Source organism: Micromys minutus, assembly GCF_963924665.1.
Source record: "Micromys minutus genome assembly, chromosome: 1".
Taxonomy (NCBI): Eukaryota; Metazoa; Chordata; class Mammalia; order Rodentia; family Muridae; genus Micromys; species Micromys minutus.
The window spans coordinates 252939280-252952899 of NC_137969.1; the positions used below are offsets into that span (position 1 = coordinate 252939280).

Consider the following 13620-nt stretch of genomic DNA (forward strand, 5'->3'; position numbering starts at 1 on the left):
TGCTTCTTGGTCATGATGTTTCTGCAGGAATAGAAACCCAACTAAGACACCAATCAGGACATGTTACAGGACTTGAAGACAACTAAAATGATGTCATGGGTGTGGTGACATCCATGTCATCGTGGTGGCCACATCATGCCAATGTTTCCATTATTACCACCACAACGACTCTCACTCAGGACCATTTCTGTGAACCCGTCTTCTGGGCTACGCTGGAAGCCGCCCCTTCCTTCTCCCACTATGGCACTCTGAGTCTGAGCCAGGCTGCACCTCTCCACACTCCCCTGCCTGGAACGCCCATATCCAGGGTGAAGGCCATGCTGGGTGCTCTCCGATGGTACTGCAGTGCGTCCCGGAATGGACTGCTAAAGCAATGATGGCCTGGGCAGACGAGCCACCTGTGAGCTGGGGAGGAACGGGGAAGCTGGCCCTGTTGGGGGAATGTGTGCCAGGCCTCTTAAGCCCACATCCAGGTAGCATGTCAGTCATGCCGTGGGCATCTGTTTTTTTTTCCTGATTGCTGTGGGGTGCGGAGGCTTGGAGGGCCCCACCCCTCAGCATGAGACAAGACCAAGGCTGAAGTGGCTTTGCACTTCCTCCACCTGAGGTCACTGCTGGGACAGGGAGTGGCAGTATTCCCTACCTGACTGGCTTTGGTCACGGGCTCTGCTTCTAGGTGTGCAGGGAATTTCAAGAGCGGGCTTTTACAGTGCAGGCTCTGTCAACCAGAAGAATCTGTTCAACCCGGGGCTGTCATGGTGGCAATGCCTGGCTCGTAGAAAGGGAGTGTGCTGTAGCTCTCCTGGTCTTGGTAAGCAGAAATGGCCGGAACAACTCAAATTCAGCTTTTCCAGCTGTTCACCCTGAGGCAAGCCATTCACCTCTCCTCTTGGAGAGTTAACAACTTCCATCCTTAGCCCTGCTGGGAGGAGAAGAGGTCCTCCACCTTTGTTGGGGTGTGGCTGAACAGTTTCGAGTGATGGTTTGTATGAGTTTGGCCCAGGGAGTGGCACTATGAGGAGGTGTGGCCTTGTTGGCGTGGGTGTGTCACTGTGGGCATGGGCTTAAGACCCTCATCCTAGCTGCCTGGAAATCAATATTCTGCTAGCAGCCTTCATATGAAGACATAGAACTCTTAGCATCTCCTGCACCACGCCTGCCTGGCTGCTGCCACGTTCCCACCATGATGATAATGGACTGAACCCCTGAAACTGTAAGCCAGCCCCAATGAAATGTTGTTCTTTATAAGACTTGCCCTGGTCATGGTGTCTGTTCACAACAGTAAAACCCTAACAGAGACAGACATTTTTAAAAGACATCCTGGGGCTGGAGAGATGGCTCAGTGTTAAGAGCACCAACTGTTCTTCCAGAGGTCCTGAGTTCAATTCCCAGCAACCACACGGTGGCTCACAACCATCTGTAATGGGATCTGATGCCCTCTTCTGGTGTGTCTGAAGACAGGAACAGTGTGCTCACATACATAAAACCAATAAATCTTTTAAAAAAATATAAGACAGCCTGGAGACTAACAGCAAGACATCCACCCACTCCAACCCAAACCCCACCTCTCATTCAGCTCTGGGACCCCAGATAGATTTTTCAACTTCTCTGTGCTTAATTTCTTCCTCCACAACATGGAGTATCATGTCATCCTTCCTGGGTTTCATGATTAAGGGAAATGATCTAGTACATCCCAGCTAGAGACAGGAAGTACTGTCAGGTTGGCCAGTACTTTAGGGTATCCTTCCAGAATATTCATACGCTATCCAAAAATTTTAACATTTTAAAATGATCACTGTTCATTTATTTAAGGTAGACTCTAGAGAAAGAGCATTCCCACCTCTGTGGACATAAGCTGCCATTTAGCAGGGTAGGCATGGGCTGGCATAGGGATCTTCACAGTGGCAGGCTGGCAGCCACTGCCCAGGGAAATGTTCTCAGAGAGCACTGTAGGGGCTGAAAATATGGCTCAGTGGTTAAGAGCACTTGAAGCACAGCCATGAGGACCAGAGTTCAAATCCCAACGTATGTCTAACAAGCTGCAAGCTAGGCATCCAGTAAAGACTTGCAACTCCAGCTCCAAAGGATCCAACACCCTCTTCTGGCCTCTGCCCATGTGCACACTCAAGAACACACACACACAAATAAATAAAATACTATTTAAAGAAGGCTCTGCAGATAAAAGTCACACCATTCCATCATGAATCAGTCCAGCCAACCCAGCAGGATGGGTTGGCATGGGACAGCAAGTAGTTCACCCAAAGAAAGAAAAGGCACCTAGAGACGGTGGCCTTGGGTGGCCATTTTGGATTGTGGGTGGATGGAATGGGGGTATTGGGGAGGAGAGCATGGGCTGAACTGATTCTTTCCTAGGCTTTTTGCTGAAGCCAGCAGCAGGAGGAGAGGTACCCTTGCCTCAGCTGCCACCCTGGAACCTGGAGGTGACCCTTCATCCTAGGCTCCACATTCAGTCATTCCAAGGTGGGGCCCAGTCCTGTGGCAGGGGATGAATGTCCCTGTGCCCACTCCACTGTTGTGGGGAGGGAAGATTGCTGCCACCCTCAGCAGGCACCATGAGTCTGATGTGAGGGCAAGGTTCCAGGTTCTCCGTGTCCCACATGCCCTGGTTCAGTGCCCTGGGAAACACCTGCTTCTTAACCTCCGGGGCTGCCTCTTGGTAGGATTCTCTGATTAAAGCGGTTTGCTTTTGAGTTCAGAACTCTTAATGTCCAAAACTTTCTACAGCCAACTAGCATTTCCTGGCTGGAGAGTTGAAAATCCTGTCCCCGCCAGACTTTTTTTTTTCTCGTAGTCACCCTGAGGCACAAGAGGGTTGAATGGTCAGTCCTGAACCTGTCTTCTCGTGATCCGTATATGGTTTTATAGAGCCCTGTAAAAACATTCCATACCAGCTCACTGATGCCTTGTTATTTGGTCAATGATCGTCCTGCGTATGCCTGTGCTTTAGCCAAGTGGCCACCAGAGGGCGCCAAGAGCAAACCATCCAGGCCCGAAGCCCACAAACAACCCTCGGAGGTCATCCCAACAGTCTCAGAGAAACCTGAGGACTTCAGAGTTCTTACCTTCCGTGTGCAGCCATTTCATCCCTTACTCGGTTGGCATTGTCAGGGAGGCCCAGGGAGAGACACGGGTGCCCTTGGATGCACACACAGCCCTACACAAAGCACCTCTATCAGGTCAGCTTTGCTTTCTCTGTGGAGAAGGCCCCAAGTGGGAGCAAGAAGGTAGAAAAGCCCTAGGATTTGAGACTAAAGCAAAGCTAGGCCCCAAGGGGACTTGGAAGCTCTGGGCTCTGTCCTGTCTTTACACAGTCCCTGCCCCCATCCCTTATAGCACAGCGCACACCTCAAGGCCTTGAGCATTTCCAGAGAGCTCTATCAGGACCAAGCCCCAGCAGCTGCATGCAGGTCTCTTGTTAGCTAACACCTTGGATGACAGCTAACACCTTAGGTGGCAGTTACACCACACTAATAAGCAAGGAGAGCAACTTCTGCCCAGGTGGGAAGGAGGGTGGGGGAGGATGGAGCTGTGGGCGGGGCACAGAGCAAAGCGCTTCCTGCTGTGAGGGTATGGTTCAGCTGAAGCCACAGCGGCCAGTGGCCCTGGCAACGGATCATTTGGCGTGTGACCTTTGAGTTCCTGTACCTGGAGTGGAGGGGAGTGTGTGTATACGTTTCTAAGAGCCCTTTGATATCTCCACATTAGATCCCTAAGCCCCACTTTGCAGGATCTCCACCCACTGTCTTTCCCCCTCAGGTCGGACCACCAGGTCTCTCCGGATGCAGCCACTGGTGGAGGGCAGACTTCTGCAGACTCCTCTCTCTCCCATCCTCCTTCCCAGGAACCTGGCCAGTGTGTTTCACCTATCCCATACCCAAGAGATGGAGGACCTAAAATTTACATCGGTGTGAAGTACATTTTTTAAAGATTTACTTTTGTGTATAATTACATGCGTGCATATGTGGCAGTGTGCACACGAGTGTGAGTCTCTGTGGAGGTCAGAAGGTGTCAGATTCTTCCAGAACCAAAGTTACAAGTGCTCATGACCCACCCAATGGGCCCTTTTGGTACCAGAACTGGGATCCTTTGCAAGGCAGTAATGGCCCTCTGAGCCATCTCTCCAGCTCCTAAATGTGTATTTTTATGCCGAGACTCCTCTTGCTGATTTGTTGGCTCTTTTTTATACATTTAGATCGATTCTTATTTATCTTAATGATTTCAGAAACCAGCACCAAACAACAAATGTTTATTATTTATATTGAATTTTTCTTAGAGATTTATTTGTTTTATGTGTATAAGTGTTTTGCTTGAATACGTGTCTGTGTTCCATGTGCATTCCTGGTGTCCTCCAAGGCCAGAAGAAGGTGTTGGGGTCCCCAGAGCTGGAGTTACAGACAGTTGTGAGCCACCATGTGTGTGCTGGGAATTGAACCTGGGTGCTCTGCAATAACAAATGCTCTTAACTGCTCAGCCCTGTGTATGTATGTGTGGTGTTTGTGTGTGTGTATACAATTTTGATAGTTATTAACAAGTGAATGTTTGATGTTTTGTTTATGAATAAATAGAGAAAAGAATAGTAGGTGGGAAAAAGGATAAATTATGGAAAAAGAGGTATAAAGAGAGGAAAAATAGTTATTTGCCTGGCGTACAGGATCAGTAACAAGGATCCTAGATGACTGCATAGAAGGATGCTGCATGGGGGAGTTACAATGTGCCTGGATGACCAGTGGAGAGATGAAGGCTGGATACAATGTAGAATGATGTAAATGCTGCTCGCAGGTGTTGGAAACGAAGTAGGTGCTTGTGCTGCCCTGGCGGATGGATGGAAGATGGAGGAAGGGCCTGTTTAAGGTGCGTGGCTGAGTGGGGGTGAATAGATGAACTGCAGATTCAGGAGTGGGTTGGATGGGGGTGGAGCCAGTTGGGTATGCAGTGAATAAGTTTAGAGGTAGCAGATGGATGGCAGGTAAGAGACGGGTGGCGGACACCACAGGTGAGGCAGACACGGACAGACAGCAGATAATTAGTACGTTGGTTATAATGGGGCAATTCAAATAAAATAAATGGAAAGTTGATGGGCACAGGACTGATGGATGGGTGATGAGTGACAGACAAGAACATGTTTTGTGAAAGATGGGTGGGGCATGAGAACAAATATATACACACATACACACATGCACACGTACATAATCATATACACATAAACATACATATACATAATCATATACATATGCATATTTATCAACATATACATCGTATGCATACACATATATACATATATACATATGCATATACACATACATATGCATAGTCATATACACACATACTCATACATATAAGGATACACATATACATTGTATACATACACATACATACATACACACATGTACATAATCATATACATATTCATCAACGTGTACATATACATAATTATATACATATATGTAATTACATGCATATACACATATATAAAATCTCTTACATGATACAGTGGGTGGTCCAACAATTGTTATCTTTACACAAGAGATGTTGGGAACTGGATATATGTCTGTGTGTGTGTGTCCCGACACAGTGGGTAGATGGGTCCAACAGTGGTAACCTTCTTCACACAAGAGAGGCTGGAAACTAGTAGCTGTTCACTCCATAAAGCTGGGTTTCCCAGCGGTCCTAGTCTGGTGCTGAACGTAGGCTTCCTGGGGAGCCACTGGCGTTCAGTACTGAAGAATCCTGTTCTGACGTCAGTGAAAATGGCAGCAGCCACACCCTTAGCAGCAGTAAAGTACGAAAGTTCACCATTGGGCTGCGAAGGCGGTCACACAAAAGCTTTCCCCCTAGAACATCCTTGTATTTGAGCTACCGCCAAAAAGCACAGCATACACTTAGGGTGGATTTTTTTTTTTTTTAATAAAAAACCGTTTTCAAGACAAACCCTCACAGATGTGCTTGCAGTTGATTCAGATCCTGTTTACGAGGAAGAGAAACTATCCCAAATGGTAAATAAATGGTTGCTCCCTGGATGGACAATGGTGTTGAGCATAGACCGAAGACAGAAAGTGGGCGGGCTCAGGGAAGGCAGATGATGGTCACGTGGCGAGTGGAGAAAGGGTAAATAGTAGATGACTAATTCTTGGGAAATGGATCCCTGAAAGTTGAACGGTGGTTGGGTAGGCAGTGAAGAGATGGTGACCGACTGGAAGGCAGTACGTGGTGACTAGTAAGTGGGGAATTTAATGTACAGAGAGACCTCTGAAGGCAGACACCAGACAATAGTACTCGATGAAAGATGTTGCATTTGTGCTGCCCAGCTGGCTGGATGGGAGATTGCAGTGGGACTGGGCGGGGGGCGGGGTGGGTGGAAGCTCAGCGCTGTGTCTCCATCCCCAGTGCCGAGATCAGTGCTGGACACAGAGGTGGACAAAGTGGCGGCCGCCTCCACATGAACATCAGGGGCCACACAACCGCAGAGGCAACTTTCAGAGGCCCAAACGGAAGACTGCCGGAGAGCCTAGAGATTGGTGATGCAGACAATGACAGCCAATCAGGAACTGCTACTTGGAGGACCCACTTGCTTGGGACCAATGGGATGTGGACGGAGGGTATAGAGGGCGTTCCCCGGGAAATAATAAACGTACTTGCTGCAGCGTTCTCACCTGCTAAGGGAGTCTGAGCCTTGATTCCACACCACTCCTCGACATTTTCTAGGATATAAAAGTGGATAGGCGGTCATGATATTTGACTAATAGTGAATTGTGGCCAGTAACGGGTGGGTGGATATTGTGAGATGGATATTGAACAGGTAGACGAGGTAGGTAGCCGAGGATAAGGTCAGTGGGTGGACGGATGGCGGCGGGGTGCTGTTCGTATAAGTATGGATGGTGACTGGTAACAATTATAGGGCATGACTTGTGACTGACTAGACAGAGGCTGGCAGATAGCTCAGTGACACCGGTAGTAAACAGACAATAAACTGACAGTTGAAGGTAGGTAAGTTGTGTATGAATGCATGAAGTTGTTATTTGATGGAAACCTGTTGCATGCTGGGTAATTCTAGAGAGACAATGAATGAGCAGTAAAAGAATATCTGTTGGGTGTGTGTGATGGTTTGTATATGCTTGGCCCAGGGAGGGGTACTGTTGGAAGGTGTGGCCTTGTTGGAGTAGGTGTGTCACTGTGGGTGTGGGCTTTAAGACCCTCATTCTAGCTGCCTTGAAGTCAATATTCTGTTAGCAGCCTTCAGATGAAGATGTAGAATCTCAGCTCCTCCTGCACCATGCCTGCCTGGATGTTGCCATGCTCCCACCTTGATAACAGTGGACTGAACCTCTGAACCTGTGAGCCAGCCCCAATTAGATGTTGTCCTTATAAGACTTGACTGGGTCATGGTGTCTGCTCACAGCAGGAAATCCCTGACTAAGACACTGTGTGTTTCATAGATGTGAACATTTAGTGAAGTGGATGTGGATGGTGAAGAGATGGTACATAGTAGTTGGGGTGGGGTAGGGTGTTCACAGTTAATAGATGTTGGTTGACACCCAGGCTAATACTACAGGGAAAGAAGATGGCTGGATGGCCACCCTAGGTGGCCGGGTGACTGGTATAGGGTAGATTCTAGATGCAATGCTAGGGTAAGTATGTGGGGATGAGTGCAGAATGGCTGTGTGGTAGGTCGTAAGGTGGTGGGTGTGTCACTGTGGGTGATGGATAGGGAAGGGTGGCTGCTGGTAATGGTAGACTGACCACTGAATGGAGGTTGGGTTGACGGTAGATGTTGCCTGCTGTTGACCAGCTGAGTGCATGGTGGCCAAATAGTAGGTGTGGGTATTGGTTGCAGGTCTGAGAGAAACAGGACATTTAGGGAGCCCACAGTGGATCCTAGAAGGGGAATTGTGTGGATTATGTTATGGGATTGTGGCACTGTGGCTTTGGGTGACAGTGGTTCACCAGACCAACTGTCCCGGGATAGAGAATGAACCTGGGGATCGCTATGCGAGACGGAATGTGGACGATTCTCCAACCTGCTTCTCTCCATATCTCCTGCTCCAGTTGCCCGGCTGCAGAAAAATCCTCTTCTTACCACATCTGGCACCACACAAAGCCACACCTCACATTCTAACCTGGGGACTGGGGGAGGAGGTCTGAAGTGGCCAAGACCCGTTTCTGGGGTAGGGTGGTGCCTTGGGAGGTGGAGGCCAGGTCATTCCCAGCGGCCCTGCAGAACAGAGGGCGGGAGTGTGAATGAGGGGCCGGCTGCGAGCGCGCGTGTGGGCGGAGAGCTCCGGAGGAGGACCGAGGGAGGCGAGCTCCCAAGCCAGCGTAGAGTCCCCCGCAAGCGCCAGCGGTGAGTGTCGGTGAGTGTGCAGGAGGCACAACGCCCCCTCCCCACCCTCACTCTCAGGGTTCAGTCTGTCCGAGGTGCACCATGGCAGCCTGGGGTGGGGAGGAGGGCGAGTGCGGTAAGGAGTTCGTGGGAGCGCCCCGGTGAAGGGACGGGTGTGGGTCCCCCCCCCCCCCCCCGTGGCAACCAAATGCGGGATGGGGGCTCTCGATCAAGGGTCCCTCTACCGCCAGCCGGTCCACAACACCTAGCCCTCCGCACCCCAGAGCGGATAGAGGTGTGGGGAGCTCTTGCAGCGGAGGCTTGGACACCAGGTACCCGGCAAGAGCAACGCAGCCTGTGGGCACTTGCCCCATCATTGCTCCATCCTTGCTGCTATCTTGGCTCCCCAGATTTTCCCTTGGACTCTCCTCTTGCTCTCTCCCTCAGTCTCCCCTCACTCTTCCTCTCTGTCACCTCTTTGAATGGCCTACGTGGCCACTCTCCCTCTCTCATTTTAGAATGTCTCTGAGACGTCTCTTTGGGTCCCTGTACCAGGTTCCCAGAACTCTGGAGAAATGCAGGAACCTAGGAGATCTCAGAGCTGGGAGCGGTCCACAGGGCATGACATGGCTGCCTACTGCCAGGGGGTCCCCATCACAGGGTGTATTCCCATTTCCAGACTTCCTTGGGACTTGAGCTGACCGGGTGGACATTTGGTAGAAGGATCCTCATTTTCCAGACTAGCAGTTGACCGTGTGGAGGCCCGGGGTCCCCGCCTCCCAGTAGGGGTCTCTCAGCTAGTTCACCCTGCTGGTCGGTGTTTCACCTTGGCCAGTCTCCTTCTAAAGCACTGGCCTCTGGCCCTGGGTTGCCCATCTGAAATCCACCAGTACCTCTCAGACTGCCCCCTGCTCCTGCTCATTTCTTGCTCTGGCCTGAGCTTGGTCTCAAGAGCACCCCCACAGCCCTCTACCGTGCTTGGGGAAAGTCTGAGAGTGGGCCTATGATTTTTGGCAAGGACTCTTTTCTCACTGTGGATGCTCTGATCCAGCATCCCCAACCTGTGCCTGACCTGGGTAGACATGGCCATTTGCAGGCAAGATGTCCTATGCTCTTGAGATCAGCCCTGAGCTGTGGGTGCTGGGCCTGGCTAGGCTGAGGTGTGTGTGTGTGTGGTGTGTGTGTGAGTGTGTGTGTGGTGTGTGTGTGTGTGTGTGTGTGTGTGTGTGGTGTGTGTGTGTGTGTGTGTGTGTGTGGTGTGTGTGTGTGGTGTGTGTGTGTGTGTGTGGTGTGTGTGTGTGTGGTGTGTGTGTGTGTGTGAGTGTGTGTGTGTGGTGTGTGTGGTGTGTGTGTGTGTGTGTGTGAGTGTGTGTGTGTGGTGTGTGTGGTGTGTGTGTGGTGTGTGTGGTGTGTGTGTGTGTGTGTGTGTGTGTGTGTGTGAGTGTGTGTGTGTGGTGTGTGTGTGGTGTGTGTGTGTGTGGTGTGTGTGTGTGTGTGTGTGTGAGTGTGTGTGTGTGGTGTGTGTGGTGTGTGTGTGTGTGTGTGTGTGTGGTGTGTGTGTGTGTGTGTGTGTGTGTGTGTGTGGTGTTCCTGGAGGAGGAGGAGGAGGAGATGGAGACCTAGCATTGGCTGCAGTGGATGCCCCACTTCTACTTGTGTCTTTGTGCAGCGCAACAGCAGCAGCAGCAGGAACAGCATGAGTACCCCACAGTCAGCTGCACCAGAGAGTCCTACTGAGGGCCCCAGAGGCCCAGCAGGGAAGGTAAGTGACTGAGGGAGCAGGAGACAGACTCAAGCTCTGGCCTGTGACTTGGATATGCTTCTCATCTCTGCCAGCCTCAGTTTACCCTTCCATGGTGTGGGGGGCGGGGAGAGCAGAGGGCACTGCTAGTTTTGTAGAAATTTGGTGGAGAAATCAAACTGCCCTGGTTTACGTAGCACCCCTTCTGAACCTGGGGACACCAAGGCTTCCTCCCCAAGCACAGGATCACACTTTGCTCTCTGCAGGGTTTTAGGGTGCCTTCAGATTTTTTGGAGGGGGGGCAGGGATATTGATGCAGCGGGATGTTTAAATCTGTAGTAGGGTGCAGTGATGCACCCCTGTAATCCCAGTAGTCTAGAGGATGAGTCAGAGGATCAAGACCAGCCTCGGTGGTTTTCAGGACAGTCTAGGGTATGAGAACCTGTTTCAGAAGTAAAATAAACCAAGACTCTAGTCCTGCACAGAAAAGCAGGGTCACAGAAAGCTGTGTTAGGTCAATAGAGACAGTGAACTCTGGGCTCAAGGGCACAGCTACCCTGATCGTCTGACTAGCCTGGGCAGCTTACCAGAGTGAGTACCCCCCAGACAGAACCCCTGGCCAGGGACAAGAAGTAAAACAGAATGGCATGCAGGGAAGAAGCCAGGATGGAGAAGGAGGCCTGGCTTGGCGAGGCCACCAAAGTACCAGCCTCAGGAGGGTCTAGATGTGGGGGCAGGACAGGGTCCCTCCTCTGCCGTCTTCTGAGGCCCTTTGCTCTTTCATTCCTCAGATGGCCCAGCCTGGTGACACCTTTTCTCAACCCTCAGGGTCACCTGCAGTGCTTGGCTAACAGGTCCTAGGTAGAGGTTGGAAGTGTGGTGGTGGTGGGGAAACCGGTGTCCATTGGTTCTAAACAGCCATTCAGGGGCAGTGTAACAATATGTCTGTTCTGTGCCTACCTTTCCTTGAGGACTGGGTGCCACCGTGGGAAGGCACAAACACTAGGTAGCTATTTTTTCCAAAACTTCAGGAGGGCATAGAGGTGGGGTGGTGCAGGTAAGTCAGGGCCTCGGGGCACCAATGGATGGAGCTGTGTGAGGCAGCCTCAGCCTTGAGAAGCCTTGAATGGGAGGTGGAGCTGCTGAGGGCACCCAGAGGGCGTGTGGGCACCAAACAATGAAGGAGAGCCGGTTCTGATTGCCATGGCAACATCTTCCTAGCTCCTTGGCCTGCCATGTGGAGGGAGGAGGCCAAGGACCCAGCAGGAAAGCCCCTAGAAAGGAATTGTGCTGGTTCCAGGTACAGGAAGCAGCTGGGGTGCTCAGTCCTGGGCTTCCTCCTGAGTAACTGGTCTCTACCATCTTAGGATCTGTCTGTGAAATGGGCTTATTTGGGTGTGAGTCCAGGTGTTCCCTGGGTGCCTAATTCCCCAGTGGTGGGACAAGGCAGGGATGTTCACCCTGCCTGTTTTTTTGGCCTTCCTAGTAGGGCAGGATAGAGGGCAGAAGAGGCAGGGCCAGTATTACCCTGATTGTCCCCCCACACTCTCTCTAGGCTGCAGTAGGTGTCCGGGAGAAGGGTCCTCGGCTCTGTCAGCGACTGCCCTCTATTGTGGTGGAACCCACTGAAGCGGGTGCTGTGGAAAGTGGGGAGCTGCGTTGGCCACCAGAGGGAACCCAGAGGGGTACCCCTCAGATCCGAGCTGCTGCTGGTGAGAAGAAAGCACCTACTTCCTGTCTGTGTTTGCAGTTGGTGTGGGACCCCTGCACTGCTCCACACCCAACACGTAAAGCATCTGCCCAGGGTCTGGACTCTGCCTCCCCTTCACCCATTGCTGTGGCTACTGCCCCCCCCACCGTCTGTATCTGTCCCCTTATGCACACCTGTGGCTCCAGGCCTGGCACCTGAGAGGGGCACCGTCACTCTCTGTGGCTAGCCTGCTTTCTGTTCTTCCTCCTTCCCTGACTTGAGACCTTTGGAAGAATTCACATTGCTCACGAGGACCTAGAGAGGCCGGGGGTGGGGGTGCAGAACACATTTGGGAACAGGGGTTCCTCGTGGCTTGGCAGTTAGGGTGAAAGACTAGAGCTTCAAGAAAAAGGTGGGACAAGAGTGGTCAGTCCTTAGGGCCTCCAGAGTGGCTCATAAGCCACTGGAAGCTATGGGAATGAGGGGTGAGCTGAACCCTGGGAGGGTCTTTTCTTGTGAGGAAGTGAGTTCAGCTCCCATGCCGGATGCTCAGAATCACACAAACCTTCCTCTCCCCAGACCTCAGCCTCTGGGGGGCGGGTAATCCTTATGCAGCTTGGCGCTGAAGGGGTCTATACGCATGGCCCCTACTTCTGCTCAAAGCTCCCACCCCCAAGTCAGGCCAGCAGCAGAGACAGCAGCAGCAGCTGGCCCTGAGGCAACCGCTGAGGTGTGGGCTGTGGGAAGGCCCTCGGGCTGCCTTACTCTGTCTCACCTTTCCCTGAAGCATAGGGCAAGGGTGGTGGAAAGCTGCTTCTGCTTCCAGAGTTGGGCTTCATTCTCGTTCTCTCTTCCCGGAACAAGAGCATGGTAATAACCCCCTTCCTTCCCATCATCCCTGGGGAAGAAGTAACCGACCCATCCAGATGTCTGCCAAAGGCCCACCTCAGACCCCCAGGACCAATCAAGCCACAGCTAAACACCAATATAGAGGCCTTTGGTTTTGTGTTTAGTTTTTCGTTTTTTTGTTTGTTTGTTTCTTTCTTTGCTTGTTTTCAGCTCCTTCCCCGAGTCCACCAGGAGCACCAGGGAAGGAAGCGGATGATGATGTCATGGTGGGTGACAGCTCTGGGCCCCAGGCATTCCCTGGTCCAGTAACAGATAAGGGTATGGCAGGCTCTGCTCCCTGACCACCGAGAGGACCTCTATCCCAGGATGATTCACAGAAGAGGCTGGGCCCACCCAGGAATCCCAGCTCGCCAAGCTTCCTGTCTGGCTAGGTGTGGCCAGGACCCCGGCCCCTGCCTTTGCACTCCATGGCCCAGATCTGGAAATATACCCCTCTTTGTTCAGTGGTTGAAATAAAGGCATCCTTCCTGGCGGCCACAGGCACGTTTGGTGGGCACTTGAGGTACCGGGCACAAATTTGCTTCTACCGATGGCATTGAAGACTCCTTAGGCTGGGCAAGTCAGAGTATTGGATGGTTAGCACTCAGTGCTTGGCACTCAGTCTGGGGTGGGGAATGGCAGGCTGAGCAGAGCCAGAAGGCTGTTCAGGGCTGCCGAGTAGGCTCCTCCACTGTCTCTGCCTAGGGACCCTCTCTGCACTCTTCCTCACCTAGGCTGCCTGTGGCCACTCTTCCTACCCCTGCTAGAGATCCCCTGGAGGCCAGGCACCCCTTGTACCCTGCATCCTGGGTACATTAGGGTAATGCCTAAGGTGAGGGGTCTTCCAGCCCCGACTATTAATTCCTTGCACAAGTCCTATTTTACAGATGGGAAAATTTAGGTTCAAAATGAGGTGCCCTGGACCAGTTTTGCCCAAAGCTATGGAGGGACCCTCAAGCTAGC

General features: G+C 51.8%; 1 protein-coding gene across 1 annotated transcript; it reads left to right on the forward strand.

The window, feature by feature from the left end:
• Window positions 1–10034: 10034 nt before the first annotated feature.
• Window positions 10035–12959, forward strand: LBHD2 (LBH domain containing 2; the record flags this gene model as incomplete). The annotated part of the gene is made up of 3 exons (XM_080913345.1): window positions 10035–10100; window positions 11635–11791; window positions 12829–12959. 3 exons carry the CDS (start codon window positions 10035–10037, stop codon window positions 12957–12959), a joined length of 354 nt encoding a protein of 117 aa, XP_080769471.1.
• Between the last annotated feature and the right edge of the window lie 661 nt (window positions 12960–13620).